Here is a 22509-nt window from a genome sequence, read left to right as displayed (position 1 = left end):
CATTCCTGCACAACAAGTGCCCGATAGCTCGGCGCATTGTCATCTTGGAAAACACCATCGCCATTCGGGATAAATTGTAACATAGCCGGGTGTACACAGTCAGAAAGAAGTTGACGATAGCGGAGACCACTGATACGTTGTTCCACAGGGACCAGGGATCCAAGTTCCTGCCAGCGAAACGTGCCACATACCATACAACCGCCTCCAACGGCCTTCACTTTTGATACCATGCATTATGGATCAAGAGACTCATGTTGTTGAAGCCAAATCCGTACACAACCATCCATGGTGTGGAGTAAATAATGTGACTCATTCGATCAGCACACCTTCCAGTCTTTCTGATACATAGGGTGATATTGGCTAATCCTTTTTCCAGTATTTCACAGTCTTGTATTGATTTTATGGTTTTATATATTTTGAGATCATCTGCATATGATGAGCATTTTGATGTCTACATGTTGTATACAATCATGTATGTCATTAATGTATATTGCAAATAATAGAGGACCAAGAGGAACTTATCCAAAGGTGTGTGAGTCCCTGTGGGACTCGCCTTTGGATAGGTTCCTCTTGGTTGGGTTCCTGTTGTAAAAGTTGGGTTCCTGTTGTAAAAGAAGTTTAATATTAGTGATAGGACATTATTTAATATTCCCATGAGATTTAATTTGAGGAAAAGCAAATTGTATGGTACCGAATCAAAGGTTTTTTGTAGGTTGGTTGTTATTATCAAGGCCATGTTTGATGTCATTTTGCCTTTTCTAGCCCTTTTTACACTAAGGTGGCAAACTTCTAAGTCGTCGTTTGTAGTTTCTTCATTGTTTAGAATTCTCTGTCCCAGAATCAGGCAGGTCCTTCAAGGCAGGATCGCGATTTATATTTTTTGATTTTTCAGTTTTTTCCCTTGAGTTTTGGTCTTTGCCAGTCAATTTCCTAGTATTACAATGTTCCTTATATCCAAGTGAACAATTTAAGGTATATATTTTTAGTCGTATGCCTATTAAAACCGAAGATGCAATGTTTTCCCGTTTTGGCGGGAAAACGGTCACACACAAAAGAAGGTACTCATATGTAAGTATATGTTTAATCTAAGCTGAAATTCACATTCCCCCCAACAAATAACATGTATCCAGCTATTTTGATCAACAAATTTATCCCAATTTTTGGAATTTTGAGGTGTTTCAATATCATAATATCTGCAATAGTAGGATCGCTTCCGCTAACGCTGTAACAATCGTACTGCATGTAAACGCGTTCAAAAAACCAACAGTAGCTAAAAACAACTATAACTAACAAGCTTACCTGAATAATACTAGTTGTTTTTATCTATACACAACATGAAGAACCTAAGATCCATAGTTTTTGAAGCCGGAAAATCCAAGAAATCCTCACTGCCGCCGTCGGGTAGTGTCCGCCGTTTACATCAAGCGGAACTTCTTGATGATGCGTACGCTTATCTCCGGGACGGCAGCGCCACCAGAAGATCACACAGCCAAGCTTAAGATCGTTACCTGCACTTGTGGCTGGTTCAGGGAGGCGAGCAGGTGCTCGCCGCCATGAACTGTGTGGACGCCGACTTTGACATTCTAATAAGTAACAAGGACAGATACAACTTTATCAAGGTCCTTGAACCCTGACCTACGAAAAGAGGATCACGATGCTCCCATCCCCATGTCCGAATCTGTGATTAATGGAGCCCTGCTGAATATTGCCAAGTTGTAGTCTGTTTTGCTGTATTTGTATTCAGTTCTGTATTTGAATGCTGTATTTATATTCATTTTCGTATTTTGTAACCTGTTTTGTATTTGTATGCCGTATTTTATTCTTTTTTTCTCAAACTGCTACATATGAACCCCTGGCCTTCGTCGACGTGATGGTGGAACATTGTGCTGTAACTCTGTACTTCATAAAGATTTATTTATAAAGAGTGAGAATTAATTAAAGGAGAGATTTTTTATAAAAAAGAACTCCAAGGTCTTTGGGATTGGGATATCTGCATATTTTTTATCTATGTGGTTGGGTAATTTCTGAATAAGTAATTTGAGCAGATTTGCTTGCATTTATAGTTAGATTGAGTTCTTTCAGATACATGACGATTTAACAAATCTGTTGATTTATTTCAGTTTATTTATTTCAATTTATTGTTATAAACTACTTTTAAATATTCGGTGGGTTATATAGTAATAGTAATAGTAGCAGTGGCACATGATGCAAGAAAGCAAGTGTAGGAGCTTATGCAGCATCACCCAAAAAAAAAAAAAAAAAAATCACACCATTCCCTCCAAATGCCTGTCCAGTTCCTCCTTAAATTTATTTAACCTATCAACTTCCACAACGATAGATGGAAGTTTGTTCCAGCAATTAACCACCCGCTGGCTAAAGGCAAATTTCCGCACATCTATTCTACATCTGTCCTTTCTTAATTTGAACTTATGTCCCCGTAGGTTCGTAATCTGAACAAGTGGAAGGATCCCATCAGAATTCAGCGTGCTCAACCCATTCAAGGCCTTATAGACCTCAATCAGATCACCGCGCAGGTGCCTAGTCTCCAGCCACTGCAATTTGCAGAACTTAAGCCTCTCTTGGTAAGAGAATCCCTTCATTCCCCTCACCAATCGTGTTGCTCTTCTCTGTACACGCTCAAGCAAATCTACATCCTTCCTAAAATGAGGCCTCCAGACCTGTACGCAGTACTCAAGGCGTGGCCTGACCATTGCCTTATACAGAGGGACAATCACCTCCTTTTCCCTGCTAGCAAAATTCCTATATATCATTGACAAAACCCCATGACCCGCCCTAGCAGCCTGTCTGCACTGCTCAGAAAACTTCATATCTGACTGCACAATTACTCCCAGGACAAGCTATAGTAAATTTGAAATGAACATCAGGGTTAAAGGATCCATCACAAGGTTAAAAGATCCATCACATCATAACCATTAGGATTGCTACTCAGATTGTCACTAGACTCTAGATTCCTTTGGATTGGAGATGTGTGTCTGATCCATTCATAAGGTGGGGGAGGGGCGATTCAGTTGGAAATAAATAATTACAGACCGGTACATTTGAATTCTCCAGTGAGTAAGATAATGGAATCAATGATGAAGAATGTAATACATAAATATGTGAATAAAAATAAATACCTAAGGGATCACAGCATGGTTTTGTGAAAGGAAAGCCTTGCCTGACGGAACTAGATGAAGTAAAAGATTTTAGCAATGCTTCTGATTCGGTTCCCGTGAGGAGCTACTGTAGAAACTCTAGCATGCTGGGATTACTGGGAACTAGCTAAATGAAAGGTGGTAATTATCTCGATTAGTCTTACAGCTCAAACTCTAATGTTGTCCCTTATCCCCCTAGTTATTATAAGCTGTTATTGTTGTATTCCAACTTGCATACTGTAAACCTTAAACAGGCAATCAGAATTTTATATTACTTCTTATCATTGCCACGGAAACTTCCTCATAGTTTGCTTTTCGTGTGTTCTTTTGTTTCGACTGGTTTTTCTTTTCTTCCTTTCCTTGGCCTTTCAATATTCTGCCCTTTCAATACCATCGTTATTCACCAATGATATTCTACGCGCACATATACATTAAAATAAGGAGTTCCCCATATGCTTCACGTAAATAAGGTACATCTTCACTTAAATTTAGTTGGTGGGTATGAATGACGTTTGTTTCTTCTGCTTGTTTTTCCCCAACTTCTTTCGTTTTCCAATTATTATTTAAACTCTGGGCGAAAGAATCTCTGTAAACATGTGATTCACGTTATTTCGTAATTGGTTCCTAGTGTATGGAATCGCACGAATAGCCACGACATTGTCAAAGAGTTTTGAAGGAAAATAGTAAGCATATTAATATAGAGCACAAAGCAAGTTCTAATTTAATGTCTATAATTGCACACTGATTACATTTCTGAGAGATCTCCACGGACGACAGAATAACAGAGTAAGCATGCTGACGTGGTATATCTTCTTTTCAATTTGTAGTTTAAAATAACTGTGATTTTCCTGAGGGGGAAAGTGGTATCCAGTGCTTCAAATCACATTTACATGCTTTAGTCATATGGAGAGTACATATACAGTATGTATATATATGTAAGCCGTAATAAAGTCTGTCTGATACTTTCTTCCTCTTTCAAATTCTGACTATCGTTTTGTCGACAACATTCCGAGAGGTGATTTCGAAATGAAAGCTGTTTATTCTTTCGCTATTGTACTAGTGTTTGGTAAGTTTTTTTGTACTTTTATTACAGAATCTTCTAGCTCAGAGTTTCTTCTCCTCGGACAAAAACTGCTCCGCGCAAACTTCTCTGATTCGTCAAATTTTTGTCATTACTACAACAATTTTATTTACTTATATTACCTATTTACTTATTTTATTTATTATTAAATTATTTTACCCGTTCCTTGTAGAAAATTAGAAAATTTTGCCATCTACGATATATTTTGTGTTAAGAGTCACTGTTCTGTTCTGTTCTGTTCTGTCCTGTCTTTCCTAAATAGATATTTTATGCTTCAGCTCAATTAACCGAAAATGGTCACTTTTTTATTATTTTTTTATTTACTGTCACTTTATTCACGCTGCTTTCTGCAGACAACTATCGTGTGCTTTTTTGGGGATCCTTTGCAAACGCTGTAAGTTTGGCAACAGTGTCGTGTGTGATATGATTGCCATGTCTCCTGTTAAATTCCATTGCAACCTTGTGACAGCTTCCTGATTCAGCCATGAGAATGATTTTTATACTCTCTTCTTTAGACAAAGGCATTTTAGAAGGGTACTTCAAATTAGAAAAAAAAAAAAAAAAAAACGTTAATCCCTACGTATGGAGAATTTTGAATCACCCTGTATTTTACTATTGTTTACTACATTATTTGTGTGCACTGTGCTTGAACATTTCGTGCATTCCATGGCCACTATTTTATATGAAATTCCAAGAAAATATAGCAATTTCTCTTTCCCTTTTTTTTTTTCTTGACGGCTCGCTTAGCTTTCTAAATACCATTCACCAGAAAGAGGTATTGTAAAGCTGCAGCACGAAAACTGCTGGTTTCTCAAGAGGCAGAACATTATTTCTACTGCCATCCCATATTTTTGGCTGTTATTCAATGCTGTTCTTTTCTAAGTCATAAATTTTCATCAGGCAGAATTGCTAAACGGTATCAGTAGAAATGATTTCAGCTTGCACTAGCAATACGACAGACTTATGGTGGTAAGAGGTTGCTTGTATTTTTTTCCCGGATATGTGTATAACGACATCAAAATCGTTTGCGAAATTATTTATTTCACCTCCAGAAAAAAGAGATATATAATCCAGTACAACTCTGCCAGTTCATGGCAAAAATCTACTCCGCCAATTTCGATTTTATAATACGTTCACTGAAGCAAAATCCTTGCATCATCATCACTCTAGCCATCGGTCGGCAGTACCCTCATCCCAATTGTATCCAGTCATAGAGAGCTCGGGGTTGCGTTCGACTTCAAACTCCGTTTTAATGCCCACTTAGTGATGCAACTCAAACGTACTTCAAGATTCCGATTGACACCGATTGAATCTACACTGCTGCCAATTTATTAGGTAAACCCCTGCTGTGCATACAAGTGGTTTGTCCCACAACGTTGCAAGTCACATGACCACAGTTGTGGATATAAATGCAGCAAAACAACCTTTCTAGTATCAGTTAAGCGTACAAACCGTAGCAAGAATGGGGAAAAAGAGTGACTAACGGACTTCGAATGTGGCATGGTAGTAGGTGCAAGACGTGCTGGACAAAGCATCTCGAAACGGCAGTTCTCCTGAACTTTTCCGGCACCATAGTTTTAGGGGTGAGTCGAGAATGGTGCAACGAACAGAAAACATTTTCTCAACGGCACTCCTGTGGAAGAAAATCGCTTGTTGATGAGAGAGGTCAGAGGAGGACGGCTAGAGTTGTGCAAGCAAAAAGACAGGCCACAATGTCGCACATCACGTCAGAATACAACCTTGGTGCGCAGAACAAAATATCGCAAAGGACCACTAGTCGCACTTTGTCGCGAATGGGCTACAACAGCCGACGGCCACATCGCGTACCTTTCTTATCAATGAAGAACAAGAGAGCACGCCTCCTGTGGGCACAGCAACACCAGCACTGGACTATCGATAATCGAAAAATAGTTGCTTGGTCTGACGAGTCGAAGTTCCTGGTGCATAATGTTGATGGGAGGCTCAGAATTTGGCGAAAACAACGTGTATCCACGGACCCATCATGTCTGACGACTACTGTGCAAGGTGGTGGGGGCAGTGTTATGGTCTGGGTAATGTTTTCTTGGCATACGTTGGGTCTATTGATACCCACAGATTCACGGCTGAATGCCACATCGTACGTAAACATCGTTGCTGACCAAGTGCATCCGTTCATGTTGACAGTTTATCCTCAGTCAGATGGTTACTTTCAGCAGGACAATGCGCCAGTGCACAAAGCCCGAATCACCATGGAATGGTTCCAGGAACATGACAATGACTTTTCTTTGCTGCAGTGGCTCGCTCAATTCTTCGAATCTCACTCCTATTGAACATCTTTGGGATGAGCTAGAAAGGGCTGTTCGCTGCAAGCCTACATCTCCATCGAATCTCAAGGAACTGCGTAACACACTCATGTCTGCATGGTACTCCATTCCTGCACACCGTTTTCAGCGTCTTGTTCAATCCATGTCTAGACAAATTCAGGCTGTTTTGAATGCTAAAGGAGGCTCAACACGCTACTAGGTAGGTGTACCTAATAAAGTGGCAGCACAGTGTATATAGTAATAATAAAATGAAAACAGTCAAGTTTATTAGAACAGTCATCTTTCTCCCTTTGCTCTGTGCAGCTCAAATCTGGACTTCAGAGGCCTCAACAACAATTAAACTGTTCTTTGCGGCAGATTTCTGGCTCCTGAAGTGGGCCAACAAGAAATACAACCGTCCAGCTCAGATTCACGCCACTGAGCTGGCCAACACGTGGGGAATTCCACAGCTCTCCACCTTATTTGACGCCCAACGCATCCTAGCAATGAAGATGTTGATGATAATAATAATAATAATAATAATAATAATAACTATGGGGCTTCGTCCCCTTGCTCCCTCTACTCGCCCACCCCCATGCACACTTTTCTACGTAAAGCTTTGACGAAGTAAGTCAAATCTTTTCTATGTAAAAGACACGCCTGTCGAAACACACTAATCGAAATCTAATCAGGAAATGACCTATGCTATTATTTACCTGTGCATTTGTAGTGACGTAATTACCTCGCCCACTTCTACCACGTAACCCGCATCCCTCTTCTCCCATTGGCTATCCTACTCCCCACCGCACGGCATTTTCAAGGTCGAATTTTTTTTTTTTTTTTTTTTTTTTTTAGGAGCATTAGCAGCTTAGGCCATATTGCTCCGGGATATGCGGTGGCCATTTCCTGACCTTTCCGCATCATCCGTATTTGGTGGTGACGGGCTCGAACCCCGGTCTAATCAAGAAGCGTGTGCTACGCACTGCTGCTCCTTCCCACCTGGCTACGGAGGCGCCTCAAGGTCGAATAAAATATCACTACGTAATTATTTCCTAAGTGACCTGTGCGTACATAGGTCACTTAGGAAAAGGCCTTTTGCTGTAGGTTCCAAAATGCAAGAGGAATTTTGTTGCATCCAAAAGAGCAGGACTAAAATATTTATAAACTATACAAATAATTAAAATATTTAAAAACTATAGAAATATTTAAAATATTTACAAACTATACAAATAATTAAAATATTTAAAAACTATAGAAATATTTAAAATATTTACAAAATAGTAAACTATTTACAAATATGCAAACTATATCGGGACTATGGGTACCTTCATCAGATGATATTAATATATGTACAAAAAACCTTACAGTGGAATATTAAATGATTCTGGGTGTGCTCAGATATTAGCATGTGCACGAGGTTGGTGAACGTTATGGAGGAAATTTTCTTGCAATGTGATGAACTTTGGCACGAGTCCAATGTACATGCTCTACATTGCCAACAAGCAAGTGTCTGATTCTGCACAGTAACCCATTTGTGTGTCTTTCATTTAATATTCACCAACTTCGTGTACATGCTTCACTATCTAATACATGACCACGCCCGGCATCATTTGATGTTCCATTGTAACATTTTTTGTATATTAATGTCAGCTGATGAAGGGACCCATTAACCAGATATAGCTGAGGTATGATTGTAAAATAGTTTAGTATTTTGTAAATATCTTATATTTTTGTTATTATTTGTATAATAATATTGTACTAATACACTAACATTGTAACTCACTGATCGAAATCTAATCAGGAAATGATCCTTTAATTATTTACATATTTACTTCACTAAAAATGCGCAGGGCTTTTTAACTGTCCCCCCCTATTCTCTCCCATTGGCTCGAATAAGTGACGCAACTGCTCCACCCTCTTCTCCCATTGGCTCGATTAAATATCACTAGGAAGAAAACTTTTTAATGTATAGAGAGATAATAATAATAACAAAAGTTAAATCGTATACATTCGTGATTCTATGCAAAGATAACCACAGGAACCTTTCAAAACATTCACTATACAAGTGATCAAGCACAGAAATACAAAGTTAAGCTACAGAATAACCATTAAAGACAAAAACAAAATATTAGAATAGAGAATTAATCATAATTAAAACAAACAAGACTACAAAATTAGGCAAAACACAAAATGACATCGCATACTAGGACCGGCACTCGTACCCTTGTCCTTTACACACAGTAAAACCAAATGGTGTTTAGCGAAACGCCGGGAGTTCACAAACGCAGCTCAATACAATCGCTGGAAACAAATCGTGTTGATGTATCTCTCCTGACAACTGCCAAAATGCCAGTCGTCGCAGCTCCGTACACGCAGATCCCCATGATGTAGTGAGTGAACAGTCATACACCCCACGTCTCTGCAAACTGACTTAGCAGCGTAATAGGGGAAGCAGTTACACAATTTCTTTACCCTGTTGATATGCAGGCTGAAGAGTATATACATAATTTAGAGGAAAATTTTCCAAAACTTTATGAATGTTTTTCTGCTCTACTCAGTATAAACCAAGAACTTCGTGCACAGAATGAGGAAATTAGAAAGGAAATGAGCTTGTTGAAAACGCAGATGATAGACCTGAAGATCAATATTATGCTATCAGAGAGATCCGCATATCAATCGTTTCTGCAGGGTCTTCAGACCTCAAAACCAGCTAGAAGAGATCATGACACCGTACTTTCTCAATTTGAAAAATATTGTGTAGACCGTGTATTCTTATCGATGACTAGCTCTGGCGTTAAAGTGGATAACCGACCAAAAGACGCAGTCGTGAGCACGCCACCCATTACTGTCTATGAACGTAAGAGAGAAACAGGAGATTTCTTTGAACACCCAGAGATAAATCATATTTAAACGTGCTTAAGTTAAACCTGCCGAAGGAAACAAATGATGGCCATGTGCCACCCGACGAAGTTAGTCCTGACCAGTACATAAATAAAAAAGCCACATCAAACTTCCTTGAACTGCACCTAGGAAGCCACTCTTCAGTTAGCCCTAAACAAGACCAAACCACTGCCAGGCCTGCAATCAACTTCGTGTTGGGTGCCGAATCGGGAAATATCCAGACTAGTAAGTGTAATACGGCTAGTCGAAACAGGTTGAACAGGAAGAAAACCATTTGGCCGGGCATCGCACTTGTCTCGAAGCTTCGGCCTTTCAAACGGGTTGGTTCATCACCCAGACTTCCCGCCCCCCAGCAGTTTGTTGGTTCCTCAATCAGATGATTGAGGAACTTTAGTTACATTTAAAAATTCAGAGATTCAACACTCGAAGCACATTATATGCTTCTTTTCGCATCTATTGTGATAGAAGTCAGTTTGAAAGGATTGGAACCTACACCAAATGGCCCCTCGTCACCATCATCAGGCCATTTTATGAAGCACGAAGCAGAAAAGAAGTGATATGCTTAAATGCCCCTGAGATGTGTCCACAACAATCCAGACTGACCGGACGTTTTATCTCTATTCCCCAATAAAAACCCAACTGCTCTAGATGAGAATGGCCGTAGAAAAAACAAGGCAATTCCCTCATTCTCCCTTAACATACGAAAGGTGGCTCCGAACAGTGATTGAAAATGATGAGTTGAAAATTACCCAAAATCTTCGTCGTCTCTCTCCTGTCATGGTTTCAACATATCGAAGACCAGCGACGCAACACAGACGCGTACATCCCAAGTCATTGTAAAGAGAACAGCTTCATTCTAACTACTGTTCCAAATGTGCTATTCATGAGGAATAAATTGAATGAAATTGAGGAGCTCTTGCTGTCCAGTAAGTTAGCCCTAAATTTATTCTGTGAAGCAAACCATATCATTCCTGAAATGAGGCCTGGAGGCCTCATTTCAGGAAGGATGTAGAGCTGCTGGAACGAGTACAGAGAAGGGCAACTAGATTGGTGAATGGGACAAAGGGGTTCTCTTACGAAGAAAGGCTTAAGTTTTGCAAATTACAGTGTCTGGAAACTAGGCACCAGCGGGGTGATCTGATAGAGGTGTACAAAGCCTTGAATGGTTTGAGCATGCTCAATGCTGATGGGATTCTTCCTCTAGCTCAGAAAAATCACCTGAGAGGGCATAAGTTCAAATTGAGGAAAGACAGATGTAGGATAGATGTGCGGAAATTTGCCTTTAGCCAGCGGGTGGTTGGTGGGTGGAACAGACTTCCATCCCTTGTCGTGGAAGTTGATAGCCTAAATAAGTTTAAGGCTCAGCTGGACAGGTATTTCGAACGAACAGAGGGGTGAAGTGGAAGTGGTTATTTTTATTTATTTATGTTACTTTTTTTTTTTTTTTTTTTTTTTTTTTTTTTGGCTGATGCTGCATAAGCTTGCTTTCTTGCATCAAATGCCTCTACTAATGCTAATGCTAATGCTAATTTAAATAGACATGATTTGCTTCGCAGAAAACTGGCTTGACCCCAATGAAGAAACACTTTCCTCTACTTGGCCTGCAAGGTATCAGAGGGTGTGCACGTCTAGAGGAAACCGGAGGGAAGGAGCAGGTATTTTCTATCCTCCACTCCAATATAGAGCCAGCCTGACTTTTTCGTGGCAGTTCTAGTCACACTAAAACCTAAAAACAACAACAGCCAGAACAATTCTCTCGACATTGCCGCAGTGTATATCCCACCAGTTCCAGACGTACAAGTAGTAGATGAACTCCTCAATTGGCAGCTTAACCATCTCCATTCATTACTGAAACAAGTCGTGTGTGGGGATTTCAATCTCCCGAATACTCTGGGGAATCTCAAGAGGAGAATGAGTCAGCGTCTAGATATATTAGGTCTTAAACTGGCTAGCACACCACCCATGAGGGGCGAAAGCACATTAGACCTCGCGTTCGTGTCAGCCAATTGTGCGGCTAATCAAAATCAACAAATCTAAACAACATACAGTCTGATCATAACCCCATCAATCTCTTTGTGCAAATTTCTATTTGCACAGAGAGAAATTTGCCCATCACTTCTGGTAGAAGGAAAGTCACAACCAAAACAATTACAGCGCCCAAATACCTCAATCCTGAAAAGTGTGTTTATGCGGCTCAAGCAATCCTATGGGATGCCCTTGGGGAATACAACCCCGAAATTGAGATTGACCTGATGACAAGATGGATAGCCACTGTTTCTCTCTATGCTTCAACGAAGAAACTAAGCATCACAGAGCGTTCAAAGGCCTGGTGGAATCGAAAAGTCTCTGAAAGCTTCCACGTTAAACAGAACGTGTACAGAAGGCAGTTCTGTCCGATGCCCACCATCGGACAGAACTGCCTTCTCCCGAGTTAGGGAGCTTTTTATTTGGAACAAGAGTGAGCCGATTAAACTTCACCTAGAGACTACCATATATGATAAAAAAAAATAAAAAAGAAATACGATTTTAGGGTCCCCTGTAAATGATTACGCTCCCCATATATTTATTTTGTCTGTAAATTGCGTGTGTTCTCTGATCGATTTGCCTGGTTGCTGGACGGAAACCCCAGTTTCTGGGGGAAAAACCTTGCTATCTACGCCTGAGACTGACTAAATCAGTCACAGAGGGGAAAAAGCCCATTGACGTTCTTGGCGTCATCGACGGGATTCAAACCCGCGCCATTTCCACCCGGTGTCAGAAGGTGGTGAGGATATCTCTGCTACCCGCGCAGATGCTACCTTAAATAAGTATTAAGTATTTAAATGTAGTTGTTGCCGACCCTAGGGTTCCCCCCATTAGTCGCTTTTATACTTCTTGTGGTGAGGTTTGCTCCATAACCGGTCAATGGTATGTAGTGTTTTGTGTGGAAATTTTGTGCTCTGCTCTGCTGTAACCATGACGGGCGCCTAGCATCTTATCAAAAGTCCCATTCTGGTATCAGGTTCAGCAAACAGAGAAAGCTCCTCCTCAAGACATTCTTTTCTTCGTTGAGGAAAGAGTCCAAATATCATGGACCAAATTTCATCCCATCAAACTATTAATAGGGAAAAATTTCATCATTAACAAATACATTTTGCTGCCACTTTATCAGGTACACCTACCTAGTAGCGTGTTTAGCCTTCAAAACAGCCTGAATTCGTCTAGACATGGATTGAACGAGATGCTCAAAATGTTGTGCAGGAATGGAGTACCAAGCAGACCTGAGTGTGTCACGCAGTTCCTTGAGATTCGCAGGAGGTGTAGGCCTGCAGCGAACAGCCCTTTACAGCTCATCCCAAAGATGTTCAATAGGTTAGAGATCCGCGGAATGAGCGGGCCACTTCAGCAAAGGAAAGTCATTGTGATGTTCCTGGAACCATTACATAGTGATTCGGGCTTTGTGCACAGGCGCATTATCCTGCTGGAAGTAACCATCTAACTGAGGATAAACTGTCAACATGAAAGGATGCCTTTGGTGTAGATACATTAAGACATGCGTATATCCGGTCATACTCAATGGCACCGAAGTCTGTACTTTAACTGCTACGATGCATCTTAGACTGAGTTTCGTGGACAAATTCTGGCTATTGAAGTGGGCCATATGGAAATTTCGGTTCCCCATGCAGCAAGGACCACCCAGATGGCGGCAGTTCTCAGCATCAGACGTCTTCCTGGTCTTTGCTGTCAAAATGATAGTTGGCATTATTTCAGTACCAGGTTTCTGGGATAACTGCAGCCAATCCTTCAGACCATTCCAAACCGGTTAAAGTTATCTGATCGGCTCTTACCCGTGCAAATGCTGCAGGACAATACACTCCTTGAACGGCGACCTCTACAATACAAGTTCGCAGTCGACAAGAAATATAGGCAGAACGTAATCAATTGACTTCTTTCTTAGGACCACGTCACAGGATATTAGAAACTGCTCCCGAGGCCCTGTCCATCACTGCCATGGATCCATCACTCGAGTGTTCAAACCTTTCTGGAGTCATAATGCTGCTTTTTTTTTTTTTTTTTTTTCATCTTTGTTTATTATGTTGTGTAATTTTCCCTGGCTCATAGCCATGAAGGGAGTTGTATTCAGCAATGTACCTTCTGTATACAATAAATAGTTCTTCTTATTCTTGTAAGGTAGGCCAAAATGGCATCGCGAAATGACTTGTCAATAGACCACAGGTCAATGTCGATGTTGATCGAGTTGAGAATGTCCAATGTCACCTTTGGGAAGTGTCTATTGAAATTCTATAACCTCTGGAGCCTTGAGCACAAAAAGGAGGTACTGCGGAGGTGTCTTCCAGGCAAAAATGAGCATAATCGTAGAACCTTTATTTTTCGAGAGATTTATGGTTGGAGGATTCTTCCCGCTACTATAAGAGACAATCCAGAGCACTGCCCTCGTTCAAAGAGTCCCCAACTTCAAACAGGTTTCTGTCTCATCAGATTCTCAGACAAAGAATTTTGATGCTGATCTGAACAAATTAGCTGTTGATCGGAGGTGCAGAAAAGAAATTCTGAAGAGCAGGTCTCACCTCCCATAGCGGTTTCATAGTTCAACTGCTCCTTCAACTTTGCTTCTCTCTGATTGAGGATGTACTCTATCTCGCTGTTAAGCCATCTCAATCAAAAGTTGCCTTTGTGAGGATTTTTTTCTTATTTATTGTTAACTTTTTGTTCATGGTTTTTATTTTTTAAAGCAATGTATTATTAAATTTATTCCGTTTTATTTATTTATTTTTTACGTTTATTATTTTATTTATTATGACTCCTCCAGTGTCAGAGGACGTGAACCACTGGCCTTAAATCAGAGAAGAGTAATTTTGCAATTTTTGGCATTTCTGTATTCTGTAATTGCAATAAGTAATAATTATTGGAATAAGTAATTGTAACTGCGAGTTGTCCCCGACAGCTCGCAACAATTTTGGCCTTTTATTTTTCTTTTTCTGTAGCGGTCATAGAAGGCTATTGGCCCAAGAGGCGATCACCGTTTAACCCCAGGACCCTTTCCTCTTTGTGCATTATATCTAAAGAAGCGTGCATCTGCGATCGTTCGCAGGATGAACCCGAAAATTAAGTATTAAATTATTGATTGCAAGGTACTGTATTATTAAGAACGTTAAAATTTCATTAGCTTTTTAGGGTAATTTCACTTTTAGCTGCCAATATTACTTTTTTTGAAGAAAAAATTCTTTAGGTGCGCTACAGGCCATTTTCAGATGGGAGTAACTTGCGTTCGGGGATTGAAAGAAAACGCAACGAAAATCTGACAGTACCCATAAGTAAACGCATTACAGGCTTCCTAAACGGCCAGCTATCGTTCGAAGCGGAATTCTTCGGTTTTCATGTTAATCAACGAAGATAAACCCGATTAGTAATTGCGAGGGTAACCACCAGAGGAACACGTGACGTTGATGATTTGAGAGTTTTTTCCCCCTTTTGTTAACCTGTGGAAAATATTCTGATTTTCACGTATCATTTAATTTTGTTATTTAGTAAAGTAATAAAGTGTAAATCTTTGCTTTATATCTTTACTTTTATAGCCTGTGGATCAAAATCCTCATATTTTCGCTTATTAGAATAAATCGCCAACAATAGAATCAAAATTCAATTCGCGGCCGAAATAGGTCTTTAACCATAATCACAATGACCAGCGCTTACTCCATATCGTATAGTGAACGGTATTTTGTTATGGAGTGTCTATTGTAAAGTGATTTGATCGTACAGTGCACCAAACGTAAAGTGGAGATCCACTGTATATACGCGTCTCGAAAAAATAACCAGAACACGTAGAAAACGTGGTGTAACTCGTGCAGCTTGCGACGAAGCAGAAAAAATTTGGTATGGTGATGTACCAAAGAATAACGATGGAATAAGGAGACAGATAGAAACTTCGGACAGGAATAAGGGACATTTATAGGGGTTGTATAAGAATTACCGAAATATGGTAACATGACATCAGTATGGCGTATGATTCCCTCCAATGGCTAGACAGGCCTGAATGCTCGATATAAGGGTGTCTATAGGATTCTGGGGCAACAAATCCGATTCTTCCACCAGCACAGACCTTAGCTCACCAAGCAACCGAGGAGTTGGCTGTCAGCGTACAATGCGACGCTCAAGGGTGTCGTCCCCCATACGTCCGATCGGATTTAACTCTGTGATCGTGCTGGCCACGGCAGTCGTTGGATATCTTCAGTTTCAAGATATTCCTCCACCGCTTCAGCTCTGTGTGCAGTAGCATTGCGGTGCATGAAAAGAAAATCTGCACCAACCGCACCCCTAAAAAGTCGCACATAACGTTCGAGTATCTGTTTCAGTACCACTGCCCAGTTACGGTAGCCCTATCAAAAGCATGAAGAGGGGCGCGGCCGTTGATGATTATTCCGTTCCACACGAGAACACCGCCTTCATTGTCCCTTTCTCTGAAGTGGGAGGGATGGTATCGCACTCTTCCTTGTCTCATAGAAGAGTTCACATGCACCTGTGGAGAACCTGAAACCTGGCAGCATATTATGCAGAACTGTGAATGCTACGAAGAACACAGAAGTAGACTTATAACTGAGATTCAATACTTGGCGAAAAATCAAGAGTACCACCTACTGGATTCAGAAGATAAATACAAAGCCCTGAGCCGATTTGCAATCGACGTCTTCAACAGACGACGAACAGAAATAGTCATCCATAACGAATAGATAACCACAAATAATAAATAAAGGCAAACTGATAATGAACATCAACATACAGGAAATGATGGCAAAATACTAAGGAAAAACAGCGTAATATGCAGCAGAATAAATTGAGTACCAATACTATCACTGAAATAGCATCGATCTAGTAACTAATGGGACTGGCACCAGCCAGGATGTCGTCGTTCCCAGGATGAACCCACACCAGATAGAACCCACACACCTAGAAGAAGACTAGGCCCCACCAACGAGTCAGCATCGGACTGCACTTGCTGGCGGGCATTGCAAATTGCCGCTATAGCGAACTGGGCGGGGCTCCCTTGCCCAGCCCACTTTCTTTCCCCATCTCTGGTGGGGTGAGAGGACGGTCTGTCTGCCCCCTCCCCTCTCCGCCACCCCTTCTTTTCTCTCTGGGCATGGGCATGCCTCACTGATATACCTGGTGGGGTCGCCTCCCCTATTGACCCCATATTTCTGTCTTTTCCCCCCAGCCTTCCGTCTCTTCCCCGATACTCTACCTATATCGCCAGCGAAAAGCGAATGCCCCACACAACGAAAAATTTTAAATGCCAAACTCGACACACTTGCAACCTCTCTCGGCCTAACTAGATTCTAGCGTTTATCTCCCGCTCCCCCTTTTATATAGGAAATCTCAGGAAATTAGGTGGTAGGACCTGGCAGAGTACTTATCTAAAAATACTGGTGTACCTGGTCTGCCTCCACGGGGCCAAGTGTGGGCAACGTTGGGCCTCAGCGGCTAAACGGCCAGATGAACAACAGAACACAACACTACACATGTACAATATCCATACTCTTTTAAATCTCTGGCCTTCCCAGCGAACTGGTACACCCACAATGAAAGCAACGCAGAGATGGGGGAAACCCCTGGTGCCGTTAGATACTAAAAACACTTTACACTTTTTTTCTTCCTTGTCTCAAGATGAAATAAGGTCTAGAATCTGTTTGTAAGCAAAAACGGGACTCATCAGAGAACAGAACTGTACCACATTTATCAGGGCTCCAAGTCACATGTTCATGGCACCATTTTGGAACAGCCATGCGGTGGTTTGGGGGTTAATGGGATACAAACCACTGGCTTCTTTGCATAGAGTCCACTTGAATTGAGCCTTCTTGAGTTCACAGTCTGGTTTGAAATGTTTTAATCTGTGGTCGCAGCCACCTCATGAGACAATTGATGACAGGACATCGTAGAGTTTCGTCTTGCTGATAGCGGTCTGCTCTTATTTACGTAGCCCTCGGATGCCCTTTGCCAGCTCTTTTTGTGATGGTTCCTGTCTCTTGAAACTGCTTCCATAGTGCAGAGATGACACAGCGAGACACATTGAGCCGACATGCCACCTCCGCCTGTCTGTCTTACGGACTGTCTGTCTAAAACCACATTTTATTTATGAATTTTTTTTTACATACAAATTGTATGGACAAGAAATAATAATTGCTGGAGTTATATTTGTCCTACTTTAAAGAAATTTGGGATGTCTCTACAAATCATTCTCTCTGAAACAAATATAAAATTTCATGAAAATCCCTCCACTGAGAATCTTCTGTTACATGAGGAGGACAAAAGTGAAGAAAATGGGGTTCATATGCTTAAAATAAGCGACGTTTGTATACATGGACATCGTCAAATGGATTACATCGATCAAATTGACTACATCATGTGCAGTCAAAGATGAAAAAACGCTGTTTTCTCAGTGAAAACGTTACCTGGTGCAGGCTGCGATTCGGACCATCAACTCTTAGTAGCCCAAGTCAGGCTCAAACTCTTAACATCAAAACGACTGCTGCAGCACGAAAATATGATGTAAAATTTCACCATTGTATGCGGTCAAGATAAAAAAAAACAGATTCGACTCGTATAATTGCGCGGAAAAGAAACCAGACTTGCGTTGGGAGGAAATAAGAAACATCGTCACTGAAACAGCACAGCAATACATCCCATACAAAAAACGTACAAAATCGAATAAGTGGCTGTCAGAAGAAACCATAAAAATTACTTGAAAAAAAGAAGAAAAGCTAAAACTGCTGAAGATAGAGATGAGACAAGAAGGCTTAGTGCAGAATTCTAAAGGGCAGCAAAAAAAAAAAAAAAAGCAAAGAAAAATACTGGAACAAACCTTTGTAAAGAAATGGAAGATTGTAACAAAAAGGACACACGAGAGACCTCTTCGCGCAAATAAAGAAGATCCGGACACTTTTCACTATTTGTAAGGGATCAATAAAAGATCAAGATGGAAATGAAATGAATGATCAACAAGGAATTAGAAAAATAGGGCAGGAATACACAGAAGAACTATATGCAACTGAAAACAAACATCAACAGGCGAAAGGGCAAGATGAACTAGAACCAGAAATTTAGAGGAAGAGGTAGTATGGGCGCTACAACAACTACCAAGGAGAAAAGCACCTGGAATTGATGGAATACCATCAGAATTGTTAACACTTTTGCCAATTACAGTTATCGCAGCTTTGTACCGGGGTACAAAGCTGCGATAACTGTAATAATTGGAAAAGCAATACAGTATGTGGCCAAAAGACTTGAAGAGATCAGTGTTTATTCCAATCCCGAAGAAGGGAGACGCCCGAAATTGCTTGAACTACGGTACAATAGCCTTGATATCACACGCCAGCAAGATTCTATTTAAAATCATTCAAGCACGCTTGTATAGAATCATGGAAACAGAACTGCCTGATGTTGAAGCTGGTTTCCACAAAGGAAACTCGTGATCACATCTCAAACATCCGTTGGATCATGGAAAAAGCCCATGAATTTCGGAAAGATGTATACATGTGTTTCATCGACTATACCAAAGCATTGATTGTGTCGAACACGAAAATTTGTTGAATTCTTTGATACAAGTGGGGGTAGCGGCACACTTGGTTGAGCTAAGTAGATTATTGTACACCAATCAAGAAGCAACTCTCAGAAAAACATTTGGAGATACAGACTGGCTTGTGAAATCGGAAAAGGTGTGCCACAGGGCTGTACTTATCCCCGTTTCTATTTAATTAATGAATCAGTTATGAGAATATGTATTTGGATTTGTCAGAAATTGGAGTGAAAATTGGCGGCAGAAGCATCAATAATTTAAGATATGCAGATGACACAATTTTGCTTGCAGAAAATGAGGAAGATCCAATACAATTGATTTTAATGATTAAAGATGAGAGCAAAAAAAAAAAAAAAGGCGGGACTGCAGCTTAACATCAAGAAAACAAAAATTTGACAACATCTGGGACAGGAAAAGTAAAAATTAACAATGAAGAGGTCGAATCTATCCGGTATTTTATCTTTCTTGGATCTAAGATCGACCGAGGCGGTGAATCTGGCTCTGAAATTAAAAGAAGAATTGCACTTGGACGGAGCGCAATGTTGAGCATGAAAAAGATATGGAAAGACAAAGATAACTTACAATGAAGTTCAGAATGGTTAATACTATAGTGTTTTCCATAACAACTTACGGGTGTGAAAGCTGGATAATGAAAAAACCAGACAGAAAAATAAAATTGACGTTTTTGAACTCTGGTGCTGGAAAAAACTGCTTCCATACCATGGACACTGAAGGTTTTGGATCGCATGAACAGAGATCGCTATGAACAGAGAGGTTTTGGATTGCATCAAGCCAGAAAGATCAATGGAAGCCAAGATCACCAAGGTACGATTGACCTATTTCGGTCACGTAAGTAGGAGTGATGGCACTTTGAACCAAACTGACCAGGGGGGGCGGTCTGTCAATCCTCCCTTCCCCCACCCCGCCAACCCTCCCCTCTCCGAGCTCGCGGTCTGCCTCCCCCCTCCCTCCCCTCGAAACACTTTGAACAGAATTGCACAGCGGGTGGTCTGGAGATTTCCCCCTCCCTCCCCCACCCCAAAACACTTTGAACAGATTTTGTCAGCGGGTGGTCCGTCGACCCAACCCCGCCACTAGGTGGCGCTGTCATCGAAGCACTTTGAACAGAATTTCACAGCGGGTGGTCTGTCGACCCACCCCCGAAACACTTTGAACCGATTTTGGTTGCGACGGTCGCCGCTAGGTGGCACTGAGATAGAAACACTTTTAAGCTAGCTGACCAAGGGCAGTATTCCACCCTCCCCACCCCCACATGTTGAATCTTTGATTGTGATGACATCACCAATCACGTGAATCCTTCCCATGATAATGTTATTTTTAGGCAATAAATTAATTAATGCTATTTTGAATTGTTTTTACTTTAAAGTATTCATGACCAATATTTTTAACCAATGGTATTTTTTAAAGTATTCATGAACAAATCAATGGTATTATTTGAACATAATTAAAGTATTCATGAAGAAATCAATGGTATTTTGTGATTTGAAAGTGATTTTCAATATAATTTTTAATGAAGACAGATTTTAACGGATGACCTTTTTTGTTTGGAATACTGAACTACAGTTGTTTTCGAATAGATTTGAATAAATTTGTACATGAACATCCTCATGAATTGTTGTTTGCCGTATAACGAACAGTCAAACTCATTCATGGCAAGATTTCACTGGTTCTCTTTATTTCGAACACAGTTATAATTTGATTAGTGTTATTACTTGAATGCAATTAATGTGTTTTTTCATAATTATAAAGTTCGAAATTAATTTAAAATGGTTGAAGTTTAAGGGGAAATTTAAAAAGTTAAAATAAATTAAGGGGAAATTAATTTAAAATGGTTGAAGTTTAAGGGGAAATTTAAAAAGTTAAAATAAATTTACCACAAGTTGTGTGAAAATTACAAGGTAAACATCGTAACTCCCAAGCTGTATAACATTCTTACTATGCTGGTTAAAATTCTAAAATCTTCATTGCAGACACGGTTTAAACGAGCTTTTATCGGAATTCTAAAGAGACCGCACAGGTCTTTACTAATAATAAAATCTCAATTCAGATTGCATACTGTTATGAGACCAATCCATTTTTTGTTTTCCCGTATGAAGTTTTCAAGCATAGTTCCAGAAAGTGTTCAGCATTTACAGTATGGAAAAATTTTCGAGCTTCACAAAAATAGACCGGTGATGCTAAGTTTAAGTACTTAGCAATTAAGTTTAACTTATTTACATAGTTTTCCACTCACCTAGTTTTATTAGAGTTCACATTTTGTCCTTTCAGTTAGCGAAATTTTTACACACACACACACACATAGCTGAACGAGAATGGTTTGAATTTGAAATTGTACGTTACCCAGAGCCACAATCCTTGACACGTTGTCTTCCTTTTGCTGAGAATATTTTATCAATTCTGGTTGTAGTTATTTTATCAATAACTACAACACAAGAATCTGAATGGAGGGTTGAAAAATTCACAAAACCAACACGAGCAATCCATTTGAAGATACAGAAATTGTAATGACACCAACCCCACGGCTAAAGGCAACTGAAATGCTATGATTATCACGTGGGAATTTAACCAATCATAAACCAGCTTTGTACGATAACAAGCAAAAAATTAAGTGATATCCACAATATTTTTTCAAAAAATGTTTCCAACATTTGTGCGAAACGTAATCTGTATACTGATGTGTCCATAAGCCTGGAAAACGCAAAATAGGTAGAACTCTGAGAAAAAACCCCCAAAACAGCAGTGCCATAAACCTCCGTTTACGTCATAATCCTTTGGTTTAATTCCAGGAACACAATTCCCAATTAAACAACATAGTTTTACATAATTGTAGCCAATAGAAAATAATTGCATGTCTATATGAACTCAATAATATTGATTGTGATCCTGCGATTGTGTTTTTCCCAAAACACTAAGACGTTAGTATCTATTATCAACAGTTTAACAATTAAAACTTATTTTCTCTCTCAATAATAGACACAGATAAAATTCGATAAAAGACAGTACTAAGACACAGATAAAATTCGCAAAAGAATAAAAACTTATTTCTCTATCAATAATAATGTTAAGGAACCACAAAGACACAGATAAAGGTTACAAAAGAATATTGTATTTTGTTCTTAAAAACTAAAGATACATACAAAATACTTACAACTAAAGATTCACTAATCTAAATAAGTTAAGCTGCTGTAACCACCATCTGTTGTTAAAGCGTCGTTACTCCGATCGTGCCACATGATGGGCACGGTGGAAAAACCGCTCTCGTCAACGGCATAGCGATTCCAAGGACCACTAACATTTACATCGTCTTCTTCTTCATACTCCCTGTCAATAATGATGTCCGGTGAGTGAACCTCACGATCAACGTATACCGATCCTATTGACACTTCCGATGCCGATCGGGAGGAGGTGGATGTGAATATATCACCATCGTATGAAAGATGCAAACTTGCAGAGGTTGAAAATTTCATAGACACTTCCCATGAACAGCGGCTATCATCC

General features: G+C 40.1%; 1 protein-coding gene across 1 annotated transcript in view; it reads left to right on the top strand.

Annotated features, from left to right (window-relative positions):
* The first annotated feature begins 4087 nt into the window (after positions 1 to 4087).
* Positions 4088 to 22509, top strand: part of LOC150085717 (uncharacterized) — a 78128-nt gene continuing 59706 nt past the window's right edge. Inside the window, exon 1 of the mRNA XM_090373463.1 lies at positions 4088 to 4221. Coding sequence (XP_090229589.1) covers positions 4182 to 4221 — 40 coding nt within the window. The 5' untranslated portion in view covers positions 4088 to 4181. The remainder of the gene's footprint in view (positions 4222 to 22509) is intronic.

This window comes from Mastigoproctus giganteus, chromosome 5, assembly GCF_048544385.1.
Source record: "Mastigoproctus giganteus isolate SK-2022 chromosome 5, ASM4854438v1, whole genome shotgun sequence".
Taxonomy (NCBI): Eukaryota; Metazoa; Arthropoda; class Arachnida; order Uropygi; family Thelyphonidae; genus Mastigoproctus; species Mastigoproctus giganteus.
Note: the sequence above shows the minus strand (reverse complement) of the source record. Positions and strands in the feature narration are given on the sequence as shown.